At 35.7% G+C, this 26,196-nt stretch overlaps 1 protein-coding gene across 1 annotated transcript in view; it reads right to left on the bottom strand.

Annotated features, from left to right (window-relative positions):
- The window catches only part of ESR1 (estrogen receptor 1), a 159,558-nt gene that overhangs the window by 44,954 nt on the left and 88,408 nt on the right, over positions 1 to 26,196 (bottom strand). Inside the window, 2 exon segments of the mRNA XM_074818769.1 lie at positions 7,496 to 7,831; positions 24,188 to 24,304. Coding sequence (XP_074674870.1) covers positions 7,496 to 7,831; positions 24,188 to 24,304 — 453 coding nt within the window.

Below are 26,196 nucleotides of genomic sequence, written 5' to 3'. Positions count from 1 at the left end.
TAACTTGCTTTCACTAGCTTAAATTCGCAGCAGTCCATATCTAACACAGACAAAACAACATACTCTCTATACACATAGTTCATTTCCTGGAGAGATAATCAAAGAAAATAAATGAGCTGCGTAACAGATGTGTCATATAATGCACCACTGCAGTGATACAGACAGGATAAGAGTCTATCCAGAAGAATCTGCAATATATCTTTCCTAATTATTTCTATGTATCTTAAAAACTCCTATATATCTAATGTGAGACTTTAGTGAATGACTCACTTGAACAGAAAACTAATACAGATGATATTAAAATAACCTCTAAACTGGAATTACAGCTGATTGTGCTCACAGATGTAGTACTGGAGAGAAACTAAAAGAATTGGGCTGAAGTTATTAAACATCAAGTAAAAAAGGCCAATTTATGTGAATTATGTGAACAGGGAACAATGGATATGTGTGCATGCACATACATATCGCATCAGTGCTTTCCAACAATCACATATTCTTTTTGTAAATTATTTTAAGAAATAAATAAATCAGGAGGGATCATTACTTACTGTTTACTTAGAGTGGAAATTAACGAGCGTTTCTTGGAAAGCTCCAGGGTTCAGCATAGCTGAAGACTCTAAGATAGATATGTTCATCCAAGAGTGTAAATTACTTATCAGCCAAAGAAAAATAGCGTGAAATATTTTCATGAAAGGATCATTTCTTTTAGAAATAAAATATTACAGTTTAAGTATTTAATTTCCTTAAGCTTTGGCTAAAAGTATAAAAATTATTACTGTGGATGCTCATTTTTGCCTCTTTGTTTGCCAAGACCAAATTTAATCTTTAGAATTTAATCTTCAAACATTTATTATCAAATGATCTTGAGTTAATGAATGCCCAATGAACTCCAATATGTAAGCAGTTCTTGCTAAAAGAATGTTATTTCCTTACCTGTTGGGTGTTATTTCTCATCTGTCATCTTATGACAAACAGATAAACAAGATTACTTAGAGTAAGTCAGTTTTGGTTACTGAAGATATTTGTTCTTTGAGACAGCTTGCTGCAAAGCCCCAAAATTCAAAATGTTGGAATTCAAATATTTCTTACTCTGGGAAGTTCTGAACAGAGTCGGCCTTGTAATAGCACTTTGGGTCTTGATTTTAAAACCACTGTGTACATAAGAAACTTTACATATGTGGAGCAGTTCCATAATCTTAATGAATGTATTTGGATATGTACATACTTGTAGAAACAGAGATTTACAGGCTAAGTTTGTCTTCGGATTTAAACTTAAATTTCAGCACATACTCTCTTCAGGGATATTTAGATGGAGAGATGTATTTGAGGTTCACAGCTCTAAAGAAGGTTGCTTTAAAAAATCATGTAGAGAAGAAGATAATCATTGTGCTGAGATAATAAATGGATGGCTTTGGATGTCTGTATTAATTGTTTTTCAAACTATTCACTTCCACAAACACAAAACAGAACCAAGAGCTCTCTGGGAAAACAAAACTGTTAATGATTTATTGGACAAGCATTATGAAAATGTTGTTAGCTATATTTCCTTTTTTCTAAATATACAAAACACACTTTATCTGAAGAAAAAAAAAAGTGAATTTTCACAGCATGTTACACACATTCACCTCCAATTTAACAGAAACTCATTTGCTTAAAAGAAAGGCACAGCCATTTTTTGGTTCTGTGCACAGAAAACAACTGCAGTTATGCAACATAAGTAAAAGACAGTCACTTTCATTCTATATTTGTTTATAAATTTGTATCTTACTGCAGCTTTCCTAAATTCAAGGAGGCTAGACGGTTGGATAACATGCTTGACTCAATAGCTTTTGGCAATCACCTCTCTACGCAAAGTAACTACCTCTGAGAATGAGAAGACAATATAGCATTCTCTATGAATTACTCTAACACTGGATTTTTGTGATATTAGAAAGAATTACTGACATTTATCACGCTTTTGAATGAAGTATCATCTCACATATGAAGTAGAGCTTTTAATTCTGGCCACAGAATGTTGCTAAAAAGAGATACAAGCAGATGCACTCACATAACAGCATCAACACCTGACTTGTTCTTCAGAATCTCTTTCTTCTGGACAAAGAAATAAAATCTGGAAAGCTACAGAATTACTTTACAAGTTTGTAAAAAAACCCGAACTAGTAAAAATGAAAAAAATAAAAAAGGAAATGTTGCCAGGGTATATATCTGAGCTCATTCAAAGGTTCTCTAAAGAAAGATTCAAAGTGGTTCTCTAACTACTTTTCCTTTCCTAACTGTTTTCCTTATTTGAAAATTTATGCAGATGAAGCGACGCAGTTTGAGTATATTCTTGTAATCCCCACTGCCAGGAAATTCCTGGGGAAAGAGTGGGGCATGAAGCTCAAAGACTATGGCTTGGAAGAGGAAATGGGACAGGGATAGCGAGTAGACAACACCCCAAGGCTCTTGCTGTGGCAGTGGGAACAGGCAACAACCAGACCCTTGTGCTTCAAAGAGCCCCGCAACAAATTACTGTCCTCCAGCATGAGCCCTGGGAATGAGTAAGAGGCCCAGGACTGAGTCAGAGTAAGATCCAGATGCTTGATATAATTTCTTTTTTGGTTACAGATCTATTTGCTTTCTCTGTTTTCCCTCTATGAAGTCAGGGGAGCAGTCAGAGTATCACTTCAACAGATTAAACAGATAAGCAGAGGGGTGGTTTTTTTAATAACATTTTACAAATCTCCACAGCAAGCCCACTAGTCAAGGGAGGAGAAACTCCAGAGCAGGTATTTTGGAAGGTTTATTGAAAATTATTACAGGAATTTCAAGCCATTCCTTTTTCTAAGCTGTGTAAATTATTGCCAGGAGGATCACTAGATTTAGAATCTCTGTAAACTGTCCTGCACCTAAAGGGTTATGAATACACACTGCTCTTGTATAAGACTTCTTTCCTTCCACTGCAAGATGACTTTTTTTTTTTCCAAGGTTTGGTGTCACTGAAAACTGTGGCTATTGTTGGCCTCTTTACACACTGTTCCTAATTTAACAAACAGAGCGGTTTAGAAGGTCAAATAGGAAAACAATATCTTAAGAAAATAGCAACTTCTATGGCTTTGAAATAAAAAAAATCAGAGCCAAAATGTTTATCTCCTCGGTTCATGAAGCCATAAAATAAGTACAGCACCGTGAATCACCTCAAAACTTCAAAGCTTGTATGCCCAGCATACCATTTTAGGGCTATTAAGTTGTACAGCTACTGTACTTGTAGTAAATAGTTATACAAGATTGTAGCAGCAGTGCCAAAGATTTCACCCTTGAGACAAAATTTCCTTAAAGCTACACTCTCTACCATGAGCTCACTGTATAAACTCAAAATGTCTCTTACCATCTCAAAAACTTCTGCACAAAAATATTATTGACGACTACACTGAAAGTACCAACTTCCTTTGGAGAATACAGTACTCCAAATATAGATGTTAAATGATATACGTAGTAAGTGAATAATGAAATACAATAAGTTGATTCCTTTGACATATTAGTATTTCTGTAGGAAAACAAAGTAATGGTTTTGCTAATTGCATCAAAGACCATGATGAAAATTCATTAAACTATAAAACCTCATTCTATGAGACTGAAGGTAGTACTATATCCCCAAGATGTTACGTAAAAAGAGAAAGGCATATCTTTCAGGAATATGTGATTCAGAAATGAGCATAACATTTATCCATTTGTGCTGATACCTTACCTACATGTGATTTTTAGTGGTTTGTCCCAATTAGATGGTAAAAGACTCAATGTGTATGTAAAGTTTGCACCCACCTTCTGTGCAGCTGCTTGCTATTCCAGCTGTCTGGGATAATCAGAAGGCACCACTGGTGTCTTACAGAGGCCATCTGGGAGGACTTAAGCCAAAATTCCCATTAGGCCATGGAAAGAGCAAGTCCTGTGGGGCATCTGAATTTTTTGTATATGTCATAGGACACTGTACAAGATTTTTGTTCATGTAATCTGGCAAACCCACTTGTATCAGTGGCCAAGGTTTCAAAGGAAATAAAACAAGCTTTTATGCACTTGGCATCTTATGAATTGCATTGTCATGGGAGAACTTTGTTATGACCTCAGTTAACAATAATGTTGTACTTAAATATTGAAGATCATTTTTAAAGGTTATACACAAGAAGCTGCCACAAATTCTCTTTTCCCCAGTGACTTGTTAACACCACCAAGACCGCAGAGTCAATTTAAGCAAGTCTGAAATAATGCTGAATAAGTTGCAATAAACATTTAGACCAGTTCTCACCTTCTGAACCAGGGCATGCCTGCAAAAATACCTCATTTCGGAGATTGTTCTCAGCATGTCTTTGTAACAAATCTCTGCCTACATTATACTACACAGTTCCTCATAAATTAATTTTCATTGCTCCTTTTTGTTGAATAGATTCATTTCTATCCAGCACATCTTCTAATCTGCTGTTTCTTCTTCCATGCCATTTACATCATCAAAAAGACTGGCTGACCAAAGCAATGCCTTTACTAGTTGCTTTGACACACTCCCTCTTCTTTAAAGCCTACACAGCAAAATAAACTCCAAACATGTCCCTGAAAGTCCTTACACTTATTTGTAAGCTGCATCTTCATTGCATTTCTTCTCTGTTAATATCAATTTCTTCCTTCTTCAACAAATATGCTTTCAACCCAGCCACTTGTATTGACTTCACTCCTTGCTTTCTGTCAGCTAAGTGCCTGCATTTAGCTAAATGAACCTGTGCAATTCTTCCAAGGCTTGAGAGGTGTGCATAGGGGAGGCTGTTTCCTGCAGCTGCTTTTGGCTACTAGTAAAAGGCACATTTGCTTTTTAGAAAAAGATTTTTTTACTCCTGATTCTGAAGCTTGAAACCTTAGTAAATTAGATGAGAAAATAACTGAGTGGAATCCCACAATGCTGTTGCACAAAATACTTCATCTAACAGAAAAAAGTTATTCAGTTTCTCTGCTTATGCATAAAGTATACAGAAATCCTCTCTAATTAAGCAGTATTACATAATTCCTAGTAATAATGGAGCATTCAAAGGCAACATGCGGTGGAGGTGAAAATACAACTTATATTGCCAGACACATTTCTCTTAATGTACATTTATTGCCAGTACATTTCAGCAGAAGGAAACTTAGTCAAACAGTCCAAGCAAAGGCCCTAAATTTGAAAGGTGATCAGTACTTCTAAGATTTAATATCAGCAGCTAAGAACACTCAACCTTTTCTAGGGACCAGATGAGAGATCCAAAAGATTTAAAAATCTTACTCTCAGAGGACCTAATTTTAGAGGTAGGTAAACAACTGAGCCTGAATTCTTTTAAATCAACTTTCTAAAATACTTTAATTTCTGCTTTTGGTCATGCATACCATCCTTCAAGTCACAACACCAAGAACCAGCTAGGTGTCCAGCACTTTCAGAATCCCCAGACTATTCATATTGTATATCTCCTGCTTTAGGACTTTCCTTTGGTATAATTGTTTGTACAGTGCCTAAGAGATCAAACTATGACTGGGAAGGAACTTTTGGGGGTGTTTTTAACCAAAGTTCATCAGTTTTATATCAAACCTTATTCAAAAATAAATAAAGAGTATTTATTAATGCAGATACATAGAGTTGATTTGGCTTAGTTTCTCCTTAGGAGCTATTTTGGCTGTTAACACACATTTATTTAAATGTAAAATACATTGGATATACACAAATACTTGATAACCTTATTCATTTAATTTTCAAATTTCAGAAGCTTGTGTCTGAAATAAAGGGTATATTTGTAAACCAGGCAGTTTTTTTATCTTCACCACATGTAATCATCTTGTGACAAGCAGTTTTAGAGAGATTTTGGAATAAAAACCAGATCTTAGTTCCCTAACAGTGTTGTTTTGTATCTAAACACATTTTCATTAATTCCATTAACTATCAAAATCAAATGTGATAGAAGACAAATGTTTCCAGTTAGACAACATAATGAATTTAGAATGTGGTATATTCATGTTAAATGTAAATTAATGGATTTTAACAGAGTTAGACTAATTATATCACTAAAATCAGTAGAAAAGTCATTTGAATTTATCTACTTTGATTGTGAATAGCTTTAACACGATGGACATATGTTCATTTTTCAAAAGCATTTTGTAAAGTCATGAATCAAATCATACCTAAATTAACAGAAGAACCTACCCTTCACTTGAACAGACTGTGGATCAGGCCTTAACCACTGTGACTTTGTCAAGAATAAAATTCTCAGGTGATTTCTTATAAGATACGATGAGAAATGAAACACACACAGGTTCTCATTGATCATAGCTGGAGCCCACAAAGTGACATGTGAAAAGTGGTAAAAAGGGAACCCATGAGGACTGGAAAAGACTCAGATTTTATGGGTTATTGATTTACCAGGAAGAGTCTTGCCAAGTTTAAATGAAGGAAAACAGAAAAATGGCATAACCCGGGTGTAATGTTGTTGAGGTAACGCACTATGTGAGTGAGAGTTGTGGTAGTGCTCTCTAACATCCCTTCATAAAGCAGCTACATTGTTTTAATGAAATAAATGGCTACAGTAAAAATTTAAGAGATCAGAATCCCACTGAATTATAAAATATAAATTGACGTGTATGCGGGTATTTTTACCAACCTAAAAGTACAGCATGTGCAATAAGTTTCTAATAAACATTTAAATGTTAACTTATGAAAAGTAGTCTTGTAGACTGGAATTTTAAAATATTAGGAACTTTAATTACAAAACTACTCTCTCATTTCATTAATATAAATTAATTAAACCCCACGAATAAATGTGTAACCTATATTCAATCAAAAATGTTACATACTTCCCACAATTCTGGAACTCCCTTACAGAAAAGAGGGGTCATAACTCAGCAACTATGATGCACCAAAATCATAAAGGTAAAAACTTCCTAGTGCCAGTAGGAAAAAATTCTCATTAAAAAATGTTATTCTGGCTCTGTTTTTCAAACCCAAAACTCATGCAAGAGCTGTAATTTATGTCAAAAATATAACCTGGAAATTAAATAAACAATGCTAATACTTATGGGATCAGTAGTGATGCTGACTTATGGCTTACATTACAGACATGAGAGTAACCCTTTTTTTAAAAGGGCTCTAAATAATTAACATAATTTGATTAGATCAAATTGATTAGATTTGGCTTTTGGTAATCTGTTTTTACCTTTAATTTTGCTGAGTTTTATCTGAAAAATTTGCAATTAAAAAACTGTCCAACATTCTATAGTGTGAGGAAATATATCTTCTTGAGTAAATCTTTCTTCAAAATCACTTACTACATTGCACCATAGTTTTTTTATCAACCAAGATAACATAAAATTTGTGATTTTTTTAAATGTGCTTATACTTAAGTGAAAAATTTGCATGATATTGGAATATGTAGTGTGAAAATGGTGTGTCTTTTTTCTATTCATTTGTCATATAGAGGCTTTTATAGTCCACTGGGGCTTTTTTTTTTCTTACCTGGAACTCTCTTTGCCCAGTTGATCATGTGCACTAATTCTCTGTCTGCAAGGTTGGTCAACAGGGTCATCATAGAGGCTTCGTTGAATGGTCTATTTGGGTCATATTCAGAATAAACTATAGGTGGCTCAGCTTCCAGCAAGGCACTGACCATCTGTTCTGCCGTCAGGGACAGGGCTGGACTGTTCTTCTTGCTATGTTTCACCACCAGTGGACTTGTCCAAAGGGTGGGAGCTCGCAGCTCTGTAGAAGAAGCTTCCCCATTCCTGGAATCCTGCTCCTCTCTTTGACGTTTTTGTTTCATCATTCGCCCACCTCTGCGGTCTTTCCGGATTCCTAGAGACACACAAGAACATCGTGAACTCCTTTTCTTGAATGTATGTATTACATACACATGACTTCAGCCAATCAGCAGCTGCTGTTGATAGACCCAGGTAGCATTAACTCTTGGTTTATTTTCTGAAGACTTCTTCCTATATCTGGAATCTTACATCAGTAGTTGGAGAGAAAAACTATTTTTTAAAGTATAGTGTCAGGAATAGCGCACTCCTTCCTAAAATTCAGATCAGTTGGGCTTACACAGAACTCTGGACTAGTGACACTGTATAGCTGCTGTGCCCCACAAAAGTCAGTAATTGGGAATAAATATTTCTTTACAGTACAAACTTCAAAGTATGTCCCAAACTCTAGTAGACAACCATTCTGTAAATGATCAATGATAACTTAATGATTTGGGTGGGCCGGATGGATCACAGAAGTAGCTCTCAAAAACCATCCAAGGAAGTTTTGCTCAAGTTCACCAATTATTTTAATTAAACATCATCCTATTACTGAGCCTGTGATCTTCACAATTACACAAAACCATCCCAAAACAGCAATAAATAATGACATATAACTAGATAAACAAAAGTAAGAAAAGGGAAGATAATTGCAACTTCAACCTAATATGGGAGACCTACTGTTGAAAGGCTGTAATAATTGCAACAGAAACCATCTTTGTCATTACTGCACGTTTCTGCAACGTGCTTAGCACTGTATGACCCTGAACCCTGGGATATTATCAAATCAGCCATACCAATTAGAACTACAACATAAGACCTTACAGTGGAACAAAATCTTCCTTTGTGGAAAGGTTACAAGAAAAATATAATGATAAAGCCCACGTGGACTCCAACCATAAAGGGAAGATTAAGTCTGGCTCTGACTGGAGGAAGCACAGGCATCTTGAGGCTGAGTTAAAACCTTATATCATGAAATGGAGGCTAGGGATAAACAAGTAATAAGGAAAGCACACAAGGAATTGAGCTATGAGGAGAAGGCAGCTTCTGATGGGGCTTACTCTGGAGTTCTCATGCAATATGGAAAAGCAGCACTAGTCCCAGTTTGAAAATGAAAAGAAGATATACAGAGAAGGAGGAAGCAAACTATTCAAATAACAGAGAGAACAATTAAAAGAAAAAAAAAAAAAAAACAAAACAACAAACCAAACCAAACCACCAAACAAAACAAATACAAAACCAGCTTTGAGAACTGCCGGCATTTGCAAGCAGTCAGTACAGGTCTTTCTGATGATTGGGGGAGTGGGAAACACAGCCTTTGCTCAGCTTTTTTCACACCAAAAAATTTAAAACTTTAGATTCCCAGTTTTTGTTAGCAGCATCTTCAATATAAATGTTGGATCGTATCAGCAGGTGTCCTTTCCCAGTCTCAAAGGAACAGAGAGGATCTTTAGATCTGTGACTCTTTTTTTTTTTAATATGGTGGTATTTTCACTGAATTTGTACTTGAAGATTAAGCACTTTAAGTCTAATTCATTCAAAATCTAGTAGGCCTCCTGATTCTGTTCCATTAATCTTTCCAGATAGAGAGTTCAATAAATCTTTCATCGCTCCTACTACTTAACCCCTCTACATTTCTAAGCCAAAAGTCTCCGGTGCATTGCTGCTCCCATTTTTCATTCAGCAACACCGATTTTTCCTACTACTAAACTGCTTCTGTTCAGGAGAGGAGGGGAAGATTCTTGCTATTAAGAAAAAATGCAAGACTTATTTGGCAAAACGTCATCCTGGAGTTACTCTCATTGGTGGCTTACTTCATTGGACTACTCAGTAGAATGCATGCTCTATCTGTAACAGATATTTTTGTTATATGCTTTATATCAATGTAATGTTTTTGAATTAAAATTGCCCTGTGAAACATGCAGACATAATCAAACAAAACCACATGGTTCATGCACACTAAAGCATTTGTTAACTTTCTCACATCCCAAATTCTACAGCTGCTCATCTAGCACTTTCTTTTTGAAGATTCAAAAGTATGCTTGGGGCCTGTACTGTTCAACATACTCATAAATAGATGGACTCAGAACTGACATAATTCAGAAACAAGATCTTAGGGTTAGAATAATACTATAAAAACATCAGATAAGCTAGTTTAGAAAGTAAATAAAATGCTAGAAATTACTAGGAGAGGAAAGGAGGACAAAGCATCTTCATAAATCACACATTTTATTAACTCATGAGGCACACTACAGTGAACACTGTGTGCCATTCTGTTCTTTCAATTTTAAAAAGAGGTATAAAATAAATGAAAAAGGGGTAAGAGAAAGACAAGGAAGATGATCCAAACTGTGAAACAAGTTTGGTACAAGAAACAGCTACGCTAACTAGGTCTGCTTGGCTACAAAATCAGGAGCAGCAAGAAGATGAATAAGCTATGAACACTGACGCTTTTCTAATACAAGATGGTATCAAATGAAACTACCCCATGCAAGGTTCAGGACAGACAAGAAGAGGTTCTCTTTCACACCATGCAGAAACAAAGCTGAAAGTGTGAATACATTAGAAGTTGGTATATGTTAGAAAGCTGTAGGCCAAATTTGATGGAGAAAATAATCCGTTAATGGTTAATAAACACAAAATAAGACACCTTTGGCCTAAGTCTCCATGGCATAGATTACTGGAATATCAGAGAGAATGGTTCGTTGAGTAAAGCTAACATCACCAGTTTGGAAGAGCTGCCCCACACAAATCTATTTTTACATTTTTATTTCAGGATTTTCAAAAAACAACCAAACAAACATAGTAAGCCTACACTGAATTTTGTAGAGAACAGATCTGAAAAACCATCAGCAAGAGTATGCATTCCTTCTGCATCACATCAGCAGCTTTTATTATCACAGAGAAAGGTCTTTGAATCTGTATGAGCATCATACTCATCAGAGATTTATAGAAATTGCTAATAACTCTTCACCTAACCCCTAGATGGACAAGCAACATAGTGTTTTTATTATTCATTATCTTGGACCAAATAGGAGTGAGTATCTCTCTGAAAAATGCAAATGCCTCCAAATCTCCTTCATCTTAATCAAATTTTATCTCTGTTTAAAAGAGATAATAGTGATGCACAGTCACTAATTCCAAAAAAGACAAGTCTATCAAGCAACAATTTCATTGCCAAAAGTGCAATGATCTTGTAAGGGTTTTTTTAAATATAAGAATGCATTAATTTTGATTCCACAGTTCAGCCAATAAAGGAACCTGAATTTCCAAATGTTATGAAAAAGAATATTCTACCAAAAATGGAAGTACTATGTATCTTGCAAAAGCACTAAAACAATTTCCATTTGAGTTTAAAAGCTACAAGAGCCAAGATCTTCAAAGGCAGGTTTATAAAACTTCATATGTAAATTCAGTCAGCCTTTTAGATATGGAGGCAGGTTTCAAAACTGCCAAGTAATAACAGACTCCAGTCAGAAGAAGCCGATCAGCAGTAAAATTGCATATGGACCATGGAGTCAATGTTAACCAAATGAAACACTTTACTAGTGTTTTCCAACATGCAATTAAAGCGAAAAATAAATTCCAGATTATTTTTTAAAAATCCTAAATTAGGAATATATTGGATGAATATTGAATCTCAGCCATCCAACAGCCAGCTGCTTCTTACTTATTGCTAAGAACAAAACTTCATCTTTATATCTTCAGTATTACATAAAATATTCAAGAATATTTACAGGAAGAAGAGGAAGAGATCAAATAGAATAAAATTTGCTTTGCTCTGTGTGAACCATAGAACTATGCATTCTAGATTTAAAGATACACATATAATCTCAAATCCTATTCTACTTAAATATATTTCCTATTAACTGCTTTATATAATATTCTTCAATTCCTTTATTATTAGAAATTTAGTAGGAATATTTGTCAAGTAAAGAATGTTTATTGTTTGCAATAAATGGGAACAGATTTGATAAAACCCAATATACTTTTCTTGGCACTAAGACTGAAAAAACACTGGTTATTTGATAAAACTGAAACAGCCAAGGTACTTTTATGTTCTTCCTATTGTTCACTATTCTGGAAATCCTAAACACAATAGCTATTGGTTTTTGTCTTCTTAGGAACACTCACTTGCTTCCTGGAAAACTTATTGTGTTATTTTCATTAACACGATACAAAAAATGCAAAAGAGCTTCATCTTCTCTTTCCCCCATATGCACAACATCCACTCTGCTTGTTCACATGAGGGATGGGTATTGATACGGAAACTGCATCTGCCTGTCAGTTTAAAGCCTACTCACTTGCAGCCTATTTATTAACCCCTCTCTTCATGCTCCATTTCAGTTTTTCTGGAGTTCTGAACAGCTTTCCAATAGCTGCAAGCAAAAACTACAATAATGTTATTATTTTCTACAAATAGTACCCGTCTTTGAAGGCTAAAACTCTCTGGTGAATTGTATGTTTAACCTTACCTTGTTTACTTGTAAATGCGGAAAAAAAAAAAAATTCCCCAACACTTTTGGAATGAAACCTACCCCAAAGTCTACAGAGGTCTAGTCCTCTAACTGTGTTTTAGTATACAGATTTTCAGTAAATCTGACTGTCTGTATCAGTGGTCATCAATCACTGAGAAGGCTCCAGGCACTTTACAGGCAGAGCCCAGCCTCATGAACACAAACTCCTAGATCTGCATTCTCCTGGATGACCTCAGAAAAGGTGAGACGTCAGCCCTGAGAAATGTCCACAACCCAGAAAACTTTGGACATTCTTTAGGTTTCTGTTTCGAATACATCTGTGTGCTTCATCTCACAAACAATGTGCAAAATCAGTTACTAAGTATCGCAATACATATTTAGCAGCGGCAACAAAACCAAAATATTGCAATTTTCTGGAGGGCAAAGGATGCTAATAAGATCATATCATAAGGTGGTTCAAATTGGTCAGACAGATAATTTCTGTATTTTCTAACATTTGAGAATTTAGCTTTGCAATTTTAATCAACCATTAATATACCTTATTAATATACATCATGACTGTACATATCATATATAGAAACTGATTTTCCAACAATTTAATTGTAGCTGTCATTGTGTGACACATACAAGTCACCTGACAACACTGTTCTAGTTTGAGAGAGGACATAACTATTTTATTTTATAGAAAAATATAAGTAGGCAGAATGCAATTACACAAATTGTGACTTTAGGCAGGATCAATATCTCTGGTCTTGTGGTAAATGATAAGGATGTTGCAGCTGCGGTATTTTCCTCAGAATATCCCATTCAGTAAAACTGGGTCAGTCCAATGTTGTTTATCTTACAAGAACCTTACAGCAACATGATATTAAGATAATTTAAAATCACCACCTTCTTTCAAGAAATCTAGTTCATTATCATTGTGTAGCCGGGCCATAAAAATATATTCACTTCTGAAGCAATTTCTTTTTTTAACTCTCTGCCAGTGAACATGCAAAAGCACAGCGATCTCTCCAAGACAGGTGCAGGAAGCACATTTTGCACAACCAGCAGTGGCAGCACATTTGACGTCAGAATTCTAGGTCCATACAGTGGGATGAGACAGTATTTTATCCTAGAAACTGCTATATAATGTCTATTAGAAATAGGAGATTTTATTTCACATTTTATAAACAAAGAATTTTACCTTATTCCATAAGCTTTCTATGTGTATAATTAAGTAAGATTTTGGTTTGCCTCCTGAGGGAATATTTGGGAGAAGAGAGTTGACTGGTGAGAGCTCTCACCCAACCTCAGGAGCTGATATTTGCAGGAGAATGAGGGAGAAGAAGAAAAGCTCTTCTTTGATACTCTTCCTTATTTTGACACTCAGCTTTTAAGGAACTTCTCTGCTGCTTCTCCTTCTAGCCCTGGAAGATAGGGCTGTACCACCTAAGAATTCACTGGAAAAGCAGAACAGATAGAAAGAAAAACTGAAATGGCTAGAAAGATAATCGATGGAGATCTGAAGTGGGCAAGACAACCAAACTGATGGGGGGAATAGAATTAATTAATGCTTTTAGAGTATATTAAATTACCAGGACATAATTACTGAATTAGGAAGTAAATCGAATTGCTACCTACATAATTTTTCACCATTTTATACACTTAGAGAGGTGATGTACTCCATTCAGGTTAATTATTAAATATTTTGTGTGTGTGTGTGTGTATCTTTCTTGTTTCAGAAGGAAGACATGATATTGTATTTTCTTTTTATGCAATGACTGAAACAAGTCTATCTTCATAAAATACTTGCTTTAGAACATTGCAGTCAGTACATCCATGTGGTTCTTCCCTCCAAAAAATTTAACTGCACCCTCTCCTTGCACTTGCTGAGTTTATACTGCACTACAGATTTTTAAAGTACTAAAAGAATAACTTTCTAATCCTTACCTCCTTCTATGAGCAATGCCTCGACAGAAAGAACTAGTCACTTGTCTCTCTTTATAGAAACACAGATTAGGGGCATATTGTTTATCTGGAGCTTTTTTATTTTCCCATATGATCTACAGTAAAATTCTGCTTTTAGTAGTTTCTGTAGTTGCCATAACATATATCATCATAAACATTATATGGGTAGAAAAAAGGGTAACTGGTCATAGGTTGTAGCCTTGAGAAAGCTGTGAGATCTCAGATACTCTATTGTTAGAACACATCTTAGTATCTTTCACCTGAAGATTTCGAGGAGTCTTTTATTAATAACGGTTTTAACTTCTCAAAAACCCAAAAGGTTAAAATCACACAGTGAACAAGTAAGAAAATTAAAAGCAACATCTCAGCCACCATTAGTAAACCTTACCCATCTTATTTTGGTATGCATGTGTGTGTTACTTAACAAATATTTCAATCTAAAATCTTAGGCACATAAAATTTTTCAGTTTTCTAGCATGTGTTAGCCCTGATGTATGCAAACAACCGGGATGTCTGTAGATATTCTCTTGGCTCCCACATTGTGATTCAGTGACAATAGAAAGGCCCTTTAACAAAAGAACAGCAGATGGCTTTAATGTTGATGTTTACATATAGTCACAATTCGAGTAGTGGCACAGTAGTTTTCTTCTGCTGCAAAGAAAACTTATATTCACTCCAATTGCATTTTAGATTCTCTACTTCATCAGGTTACCAGAAGATACCAGGTTTAGAGAGGAAGTCCAGGGAAATAGCAAATCCATGAACTGTTAAATCCTGTACCGATTTTTGACAAAGTACCATCAGAGAAGCAGCATGCTGTTGGACTAAATATTAATTAGTCAGAATATTTCAAATCATAGACAAAAATAATCTCTATAACAATATCTGGCTTTACTTGTCCCCTAACTGCTCAGAAACCCCATAAATGACATGGAAAATGTTTCACCACTCTTCACTATCTTTCCATTACTACCAGTGCCTTGCCATTCTACAGTTCCCACACTCAGTTCACTCAGGTGCTGATAACGGCATCAGTCACCATCCCAGCCATGGGCACAAGAATGCAATTACTGCTCAAAAGTCATTGGCACATAACTTTGAGCTGTACCACTAATGGTATATGGGCAGCACTCTGCAAATCCTTGCAATAATCAGGGCTCTACAAATTAACCTCCACTTTATACTTGACAGACATTCAGACGGCATTTCAAGCATTTAAACCAGTGGAAATAAAGTAGATTTGGTAACTTGACAAATCAAAACATAAAGTCAAGCTAAGTGTCAGACTGGAGAACTAGAGTTCAGTTTCTAGGCAGCAAGCATATAAGCAATAGCTTCTCATTCTTATCAGCATTGTTTCATGTCTTACTGGAACTATTTTGCAAAGTAAGTGACTTTTAATCCAGGGAAGAAGCTCCTACTTAAAAACTGTTTGCTCAGAAATGAGTTTTTAGCTTTGAAGATGTTCCTCCTTATTTGTGGCTTTTCCCTCCTTATTTGTGAATCTTCCCTCTACTGCTTCCTTTCCATTTCACAGCAACACAGCTCCTGCAGCTCCTAAGAGGAACAGGTTCAGAACAGGGCTGGTAGAGAAATTATGGGAAAGGACATCCTTATGCACAGGAAAAGACTGTAACAACTAGGTTAATCAGGATTACAAAATTAAGATATCTGGCTCACAAATAAATTGGAGGAAAAAGTCAGAGTGGGGATAATGAGTGTGAGGATGGTGTGGGAACCATGCTGAACCCCCCTGTAGCAATCAACAATTTGTGGCCATGCTCTGAGGGTGAAATAATCACGGCAGGCAGGAAAAGGAATGACTTTTGCTTTTTTTTCTAGGAGGACCACAAAAATATGGATCTATGACTGGTTTTGGAAACAGTGATTGGTAAATGGTTTACCAGCTAACCTCCCAGTCTGAAGCAACCTTTGAACCTGAGGCTCTTTGTCCACAGTTCTGCTCCTCGTCAGCAGACCCCAGATGATAAGAGACATTTGACACTTCTACATACATGCACAGTCTTGCAGCATTAACAGCCTATAATTTTGTCAGTTTGTCAAAGGAGGATCTCAAAAGTGCTTGGAAACACCTTCTCGTCTAAACAATTTTGTTACTCTTCAAGACTGATCTACCTCATCAGAATTATGTTGAAAATTGACAGAGAGAAGGAATATCTGGTGTTTTGTAAAACAAACCCTGCTTGACAATAAAAGACTAAACATATGTGGTAAGTAAAGGAGATTATAAATAAAAAGGTACCCTTCAGAAAGCCAGAGTCTATAGCCCAGTTGATGATCAGAGTATTGAAGGAGCATGCAGAGAAGAACAGGCCATGGCATGGAAGACACATGAATCCTTTACATCAGTGATCACAAAGGAAAAACCAGATTTCTCTATGTCAGAAACCCTTTATAGGGAGTAGGGGAACCTTTCTGAAACTGAAGTGAAAGTTGAAGAGGCTAGAAATCCAAAAGCCTCTCTCAAATGTCCTAATGCAGGAGAGATTTACTAAACTGCTGCAGAAGACCTCTGGGACTCAGTCCAGACTCACTTTGGCGTCATTGCTGCCACTGGCAAAAGTTAAGTGCAAAAGGAAAACAGTGTGAACAAGCCAACAGTTCCCTTACAGGCACAAACCCATCATCTAAGCACAACTGACTTTAGAGTCTAAAAGGTGGATGCAAGCAAGGTAGCTGTCTCTTAATGACCTCTTACAGTAATTTTGCTCTTAGATGTCATTAGGCACACCTCCACTGAATTCAATTTTTTAATGCTCGTTGCAAATAAAATAAAATCCTACAGCCTCCTCTAAAACATAACGTCACTGTAGCTGCTGTACGTAAGCAGGAGGCAGAAGTAAAATTACATTCTTGATAGATTTATAACAGATAGAGATTGCTGAAGCTATGACTGCAGTGTAGGTCTTAATATTGTAATGTATCTCAGCATGATGGTCTTCCCAAGGTGGTTTTGAGAGCTTTGAGATTTTGAGAGCTTTTCTGCTTGGTTCTGTCTACATAAATACATTATTTAGTCACAGGAAAGTAACACCACTTTCCAAATTCAAATTTTATAAGCTTAATAAATTACTTCTCTTGAACATGATTCAGACAATCAGCCCCTTTATTTCATATCTATTTCTCTTAGAAAATCAAACAGAAATGTAAATTGTGCTGAAAACCCAGGTGGGTTGACAATTACTTTAAATGAGAAACATTGTCAGAAATCTTCTAAAAAAATAAATCAGAATTTAATGTCTAATCCTGAACAGGCCTGCCTCAAGTGACAGTGCTTAATAGCCTGGTTTCGGACAAGGATATCCAGACACTCAGTAGTATAAATAAATAAGAGATATGAGTTTGGGCTGTGCACCTGGATATTGCAATTTTTTTCTACTCCTAAGTGGTTGATGAATGCTGTATGTCTGTTTATGTGGGTGTCTTTTTCAAAAAATGTCTCTCAACCTTTTCCAAACTGGGGCTTTTTTCCTCCTCTATCAGAACTACCTTCTATTAAAAAGGGAGAGAGAAGCTGCAGTGGGGGAATGCGGGGCCCAGGGTTCGCACTCAGATATTCTGGTTCAGCTCCTGGCTCTCTCAACAGTTTGCTCAGTGATCAAGTCATATTACATATCACAGTGCCCCAGTATTCCTATCAGCTATAATGCAGATCATAAAACTGGTCTTCCACGTAAAGTTTTTGAAGACCTGGTAACAAAAAAAGCTGTTAACAAGCAGGCAAATGTAATTTGCGTCTCTAATGACTATTCATAACTCACAGTTCAAGAACCAATGGTCTACTAATTACAGATGAAGGTGCAAGACAGAATTCATCCTAATATGTATTCTGACATTCCATCTTTGGCATTCATAGCACATGTTTTAAAGAGCATCAGAGGATATGTAGAAGAGAAGCAAGAGAAGTTCAATTTATCCACCATTCAACTGAATCCCTTTCAGTGCTGACACTCCTGCACAAATCATATTAAGATTTGGTTACAGTAAGTATGGCAACAGCCCCATTTCTAGGCAATATTTACAGCGAAGCCATAGACATTTCAGGGGTCACAATAAAGCCTTTACAGGAACCATACATCAACCATGATTTGGAAAAGCCAAGTAGTTCTAGGAGTATGAGTTCATTAGTATAACTCTCAAAGACAGTGAGAAATTGTAACTGCTACATTTTAGAAACTAGATAAATTAATTAGGGTATTGAAGCTACTTGGCCTGATATATCAGGACTGATGGTGCTAGAATTGAACTGTAAATGCCTAACCAAGTGAAGAACCAGAAGCTCTAGTACTCTGGGAATTTCTCAAGCTCAGTAAGAAGAAGACACCAGCTGTTCCAATCTGCATAGGCTTGCTCAAAACCAGTGAATGCACAGTGACACCCTGAGGTACCTGCAGTATGAACAAGTGGCAGAAAGAGGTGGAGACACAGCAAGGATCCTAGACTTAATTTAAAATTAATCAGCAATTTAAATGGAGACTGTCTCATTGCTACATCTATTCCCAAGTAATATTACAACTAAAATAATTCCTAATTGGGAACTTTTAAGTATGTAAAGGCCAAAAAGCAAATGTAAACAAATATGCAGATATACTTAGCTTTACTGTCTCAAACAAGCGTTCATTCTGTGAAGTGGAATAGTAAGATAAAGTGTTTTTGGCAAAAGTGTTTCCAACAACAGTCTCTCTTATTTGGAGGGCAGAACAGTGGAATATTATGTTTTGGGACAATTCAATGGCAACAATCCACTTTGCATATGTACAAAGGGAAAAAAGAAATATTTCATTAAAAAGTCTGGTTTCAAATCCATCTTCTTTCCAGGAGACTGTTCTAAACTGACAAGACTTTGTTTCAAATGCTGCTCGAGTACATGCTTTCAGCCCATCAATTACATCTTAAAAATGTACATTTTGTCATACATTTATCAGGCCCCACCTACACAGTTATTTGGCTGAGTGCAGAACAGTATGTCTAATAAATATCATAAAGGTTCTTCTCAGACAAATCAAAATAGTTTCACATTGTTAATCCATTTTCCTTCATTCACTAATTTCTATTTTTAATATAATATTTCATTAAAAGTTAATGACATTGAAAATTAGAAAGTCTGGAGCCCTTCCAGCGGTTGCATCAGACATTGATTTACCTCTGCTTTTGAGAATTATTTTAATAAATCTCTAGCCTTTTAGCATGAACAAATATAGCATTCATCAAGGAAGCATAGCTCTCTCTTTAAAGACAAAAATCAGCAAGGTTCTTCTCTGAGAGGATGGCAACTTTTCCAGATGTTTTTTTCTTTTCCCTGTAAAAGTTTGTCTTAAACTTCAGCTACATTATCACACTGAACCAACTGAATTCCCATGCGGTTACAGGTGGGTAACTATTTCAAGACAATATAAGAGAAAAACTGAAAGCCTCCAGTCTCTACACTCCAGTCTGTAGAAGTTAATGAATGTTTCTACAGGCACCTGGCATGTGGTTATAGCACACTGTTACAGAAAACACAGACTTTTATTCCCTGGTCTGTACTGCAGTAATCTCTGAAGGGTTCTCAGATACTTTGTGAGGGCAAGCCTGAAGGATGTAGGCTTCAAAAGTGCTGTAACATTGTAATTTCATTACCACAACACTCAGAATCTTCTCTCTACAACATGAAATTTCAGGCTGTTCAAAGACAGTAAATAGCCCTGGTCACATACATGATCACCATCTGGATCTAGCACATGAGCACTCAGATCCTTGATTACCACATTTTACATGACTTGAGGTTGGGAATCCATCAGCATTCAACAACTGACAGAATTACATAGGTCTCAGGGTGCTAAAAATGGACTACCAGGCAAATAACTGAATTTTCATTAAGGATCTAACATTTAAAGATATGACAAATTTTTCTCATAGCCACTAATTCCACTAGCATTCTGCTGCTTTGATCCCACAGAACACTCGATGTTAAAGCAACCTTGTCACACATGAAAGGAGGGGAAGAATGTAGCATGCTAATAACTAGAAATTCACATTCACTTACCACACTATAAAAATACTTAATTAACGAATAACAGTAAAAATAAGGTGCTTTTGATTTCAGAGAGTGAGGTCCTTCAGAGACAAGTCATCAGAAAGCCATTGAAACAATAAAGAAATGGAAAACTGAATCTGTATTGGAACAGAGATCACCTGGACCATACATATGATTGGAGCTTCAGGATTGTAAGTGTTTTAAAAACTCGATTTGGAAGCTGGGACTCCCCATCACATGAAATAGTAAGTCAGAATATACTTCTCCAAACTGGAACAGAAACAATCTTCAAGAAAGCATCAGTGGATCATAAACAGAAATTAATCTACTCTTCCCAGGTACCCAACCAGAAGAAAGAGGGACATGACAAGGAGGTTATTCTATGTGACCTCTTTATCCTCATGTACAAAAAGGGGTGCACAGACTAATTAATAACATATAATTTTAAGGTCTTTTTGGCTTATTCAAAAAGAGAGACTGAAGCATTTGGACAAAATATAACAGCTATAAATTCTGCCTCAGATGTTGACTACATCAGCAGAGATTCTGGCAACCTAATCGTCTCTTGAAGCAGCACAGTAACAGATGCAGAAGAAAACACTTGCAAACATAAGAGGAGAGAAAGAAACCACTCTTCAGTACTGAAAGAAATTTTTAAAAGATAAAAGAACAGCAGGATGAAAAACACTATAGAATTTCCACAGAAACTCATAAATAAATGTTCCTACAGCATAGCCCATGAGCCACTTGAAGCCTGCATTTTTTCTGAATGAAGCCCCAAAAACATATTTCGGTTGTGTCCACTCTATTAACAATAGTATAATATGAAATTTTTATGCTGCGTTACGTGACCTTCTATGAGAGAAACCTCAGCAACCATAGCTTATAACCTATGTTTAAAATTAACCAGAGACATTTAAACAAGATTTTATTTAGCTTCCCCCATATTTACTGAAACTCGGTAATTAATATCAGCCATTACTCAGAAGTTAAATGATAGATAAAAGTCACAAGTTAGCAGGTTTGACAATCTTTTAAGAAACCTCAGCTAATTCAGTGCAGATGGAAAACTGAGATTACATTTAGAGAAAAGAAATATTACAGGTGTTTTCCACTACGCCCAAAAGGTAGATCTTCATAAGCAAATTGTGGAGATAGCTATAGAAGTGCAATATGACACAACTGAGTATATTTTACATGCGTGATAGATTAATGCCTTTAAACGAGGCAAAAACTTCAATATGAAAAAAAGGATGTTAATTAAATTTAAAAATTCAATCGAGAATACTATGAATTATTAGAGAAAATGTGGGCCTTGATTTAACCACAGCACTAGATGATGCAAAAAGTTGAAGAAAAATGTTATTATGAGATCTGTTAAAAGAGAAAAGCTTAAGAGAGCTACTCAGAGAAAACAAAAAAGCACCCAAAAATATCTAAAAACATTCAAAAATTAACACTTTAAAAGTTAACAAGATGGCATAAAAGAATATTCACTTAACCTTTATCTTCATCTGAGAGAAATGTGACAATTATCAAGTACTACATAAAGAAAAGCGTTCTTTCTCCCACAGCTACATGGACAATATGGGATTGGTAATGAATCCAGCAGAATCTTGAATGCTTTACTTCATCCTACATTAACTTTACCTTTCTTGAATACTACATCTGCAGGCATGCCAGATTTATAACATGCAACTGAGGGATCTAGAGAAATTTTTCCCAGACTTCATAAAATAAATATTCTTAAACTCTTGCCTATGAACCAGTGATGGACTTCAGTGCATTATTAGTGGTCCTATAGGAGCAGGCAGAATTTATGTACCTAATCTCCTTGTTTGTAAACTGTGAGCTTAGTTTTAAAAAAAACCCAAACACAACCAAAAAGTCACAACATTAACTATTTTTTAACTACCAGTTGCTATAGTTGCTATAGAATTCTTACAGCATCGTAAAAGAAAAGAATGAAATCCTCAGGACTTTACTCAAGTGAGGGCCACTGTATGAAACAAAAATTCCAGAACATCTATATTAGAAAGAAAATTTGCTCAAAATTGTAGTCTTTTATTGGACTTCTTTAATCTACAGAATGCTAGTTCAGAATTCTGTACAATGTTTATGTGATTGAAACAATTATGTATGGAACAGTGAAAAACCTTTTACAACATGTATCTTAGAGAAGAGACATGAAAAACATCAAACTGGTGCAGTGGATCATTAATTAAATACATAAGAGTATTAATGGATGGAAATGTGCCAAATGAAAGTTGTAATATCATGAACATAAAACATAATGATGTATCTTAACTACGAACTGCCTCATGGACAAGGGTCACAACTAAAGCTGCATGGCAAATTTATGTATGGGATTTTCTGATTTTGGCTGGCCTTACCTGAAACTTTAACTTCTCTGGACCATAGCTGTGATACTAATTACATATATTTTCCTTTAAAGAGTTCTAGCCATGTACACCAGGATGTTAAGACAGAAACAAAAAACCCTGTGGATCTATAAACTAAATCTTATGAAAAAAAATCAACTACTGCCTAGGGTTAGAACTAAAAAGAGATTTGACACCTTTCTCCTGCTTGCATCCCAAAACTGAGATTAACAAAATCAGTCTCAGCTCTTGCCTAATCCTTGAGTTAAGAAAAATGCAGATTCAACCTCAAAGTGCAGCAACAGCAGACTAGTTTTCCTTTACTCTTTCCCCTTTACTCTTTGTCCCAAGATTCTCAGACTTGGCCTACCTTGACTGCACAGACTGGACTTATTAAAAAGCCTTTGTTGTGGTAAGGATAAACATGATGAGCCACTCCTCTCTCTTCCCTCAGATTTTTTGTGGAATAAGTAAGCATTAAGTATGCCAGAGAAAGGGAGAGCCAATCTGTAATTTAGCAATTAGCTCCTTTCACACATAAAAAAGGGTTCTGATCCTTTCCCTTCTGAGTATGTACTGCTAAATTTTCCCATAGAAATAGGTTTCAATAGTTAGTGATTACTATTCATTAATAAAAGCAATCTGAAATTTTTAGAAGGCTACAACAAGGTTTTCCTCTGCTTTAGAGCAAATATCAAAGTTTATGATTTCCCGTTCTTAAATATTCTTAATTCTTGGGAGCTTGGCATTTTCAAAAGGATTAAAAATAGCCAAGTTCTGTCTGCTTTTGACAAACATAAGGTACTGTAACATAGAGGAGAAAGGCAGGTATCATGATCAATCCAAAACTATGTTACAAAAGAATTCTTCCATCTAAGAACACACTGTAGCAATTGTTCAGTATTGTCATGTATTTCTAATTTTGCCTCCTAAAGTTAAACACTGTTTATATAAATAATTTAGTGATATTTCACTTCAGTCTAAGCATTCAATATCTGATTCTTCCTCTCTGACATCATTATTACATAAGTATGTTCCAAGAAAGTGGCAGTTATCTCAGCCTTTAATATTCTTGGGTGAAATTAATTCACATATAAAATATGTGTACAGTACTGGAATAGAGGAATTTACTTTCCCTTCCAGAATTCACAGAACAAGTATTACACATTCAGAAGTGTATTTTAATGAATATGGACTGATCTGAGACTACCAGTGCTTTTCACCCCGAACTGCAAAATGCTACAAAATCTTGGGTTAAGTTTCATTCATCACGATCTGAAGTCTACCATGAGAGACCAAAAAAATAATGAATTAAAAATATTAACAGAAGAATCCTAATTCCATTGAAGTCAATGTTCCTATTAATTTTGATGCAAATTTGGGCAAGACTAATAACATGGTATTTGGGAGGTTTTTATTTTTTATTTAATTGCTCTTTGATTTAATACACTTCAGGTCAATAAAATTAGTTGCTTCCTCCTTTAGGAGCCATATCAGCTGTCCAATGAAGTTAAAAGACAGGAAAGCAGACACCAATGCTGAGGATTTGTTGATTGCTGTGTACATACCACCTTTCATCATTCCCACTTCATAGCATTTTCTTAGTCGGCAAGCCTGGCAACTCTTTCTTCTGTTCTTGTCAATGGTGCACTGGTTAGTAGCAGGACACATGTAGTCATTGTGCCCTGTAAAACCAGAGGGAAAGTAAGGACACAGTTATACACAGACATAACAAAACTGCCTATAACACTCTCTTAGTTTTCATCGAGTATTTAGTACAGCATCTAACATCTCAGGAAGAAGGTAGGGTTACCATCATAATCTATTATAAAAGTATTGATATGGGTAGTGAAACTTAACATCTATTCACAATGCATTTATTCACAAGTTCTTTAAAAGTACTATTAAAAACACAAATTATAACTTCTGTAGACTAATTAAAATAATGAACAATTAAAGCAGTCACAAAAGAGGATAGATTAACATGAACATGTCCCTTGACTTCCTTGCTCTTAGCCTGAGAAATACAATGTCATCTGGTCCGTGTGCCTGTGTTGATGTCTAACCAACAGACTGCACAAAATGGTTAGAGGTTTATAGAATTAAAAAGGCCTATGCACAGAACACTTTCTGATACCTACCACAATCTAGGGCAGTTGAGAAACAAAAAACAATATAAAATAGAAGCAACAACCATTAATTAATTGTATCTCGGGATAAATCAGTCTCTAATTCCAATTGCATGTCTACTGATATATGCAAAAACTTTTTGTCATGACGATTTCTTAAATTACCATATGCTGCAATCAAGTTTGGTACTGGTACCTTTTCCTCCAGAGCTCCACTTCCTCTTTTATTACCGTCTACATCTCAATTCTCGTTACAAACATTTCCAGTGTACCATAATTTGTTACTGTCAACAAGCCTCTATTCCAATATTCTCTTAAAAAATGAGTGCTTAAACTGGCTATAAAATTTTTTTCCAACCACAGACAAGATTTAGCAAGGACAAAAAAGACTATCCAAAATGATCTTAATGGTGCTCTGTATTCATCTAAACACAACTAAGGTACAGTACACAATGAAACAATTTTACTGCAGAACTGTTTGTTCTTTCTTTCAGGTCAAGGGATCAGCTTGAGGTAGAGTAGGGTGGAGGTTTGACAGAGGCCTTGGTCTCATCAAATCATCTATCCTTGACTAGAAATTAGAAAATAGAGTAAAAAATTACTATCAGATTACAGCAGGAACATCTGCTCTCTAATGCTACATAACTGGGATCCAATCAAAATAAGCAGCCAAACTGTAAACTTGTTAATATGGTGACAGTTGACTACACACTGTCTCAAATAGACAGAATTATTATTTTTTAGCTCTACTTGACAGAACAGTATAATACTGGAAAAATCTGAATCCACAGGCTTTGCTCCAGGACTGAGGTAAAGAGGTAGAACAGAAACACTACCTCAAACTCAGCATGAAAGACCATTTTAATTTTCAGTTCCTCTGGTAGGACACAGATTGTTCTATATCTGATTCAAAACATTTCACATGTAAGGAAAAAAAAATCAAGTCAGAAAGAAAACAGCCTCAACCATACAAAAATGTAATATCTACAAGGAAAAGGAACAAAAAGGGAAAGCCATGTTTTTAAGATAATGCACTTTTATTAGGTCACACTAAACAGCAGCAAAAGATTGTAGCACCTGACCTCAATCACCAGTCTTTATAAACCAAGCTCTGAAATAGCATGAGAGGAAAATGGAAAACTCTCATTACTCTTTTTAAAAACAAAAAAAGACTTTGATAGAGTATCTGATCTTCTTCCTAGTGAAGTTAAAAGGTAAATTCACAAGGGGAACAAGCACAGGTTCTGAAGTCAGCAAATAATTCAGAACACCATTTGGCTCCCTGTAAAATAAGCAGATCAATGTTCCCACTTCGGTCAAAGCTGAACACTTGTTTACCACCTTTGCTGGGCTGGCTGATGCTCATAAGGTTCAACTCTCAATGACAGTATGCAAAAATCAAAAATCAAGTGGAATCAATATCAGCAGGGCAGACATTCTTTTTCATA

This window comes from Strix aluco, chromosome 3 (assembly GCF_031877795.1).
Source record: "Strix aluco isolate bStrAlu1 chromosome 3, bStrAlu1.hap1, whole genome shotgun sequence".
In the NCBI taxonomy this organism is placed as follows: Eukaryota; Metazoa; Chordata; class Aves; order Strigiformes; family Strigidae; genus Strix; species Strix aluco.
Note: the sequence above shows the minus strand (reverse complement) of the source record. Positions and strands in the feature narration are given on the sequence as shown.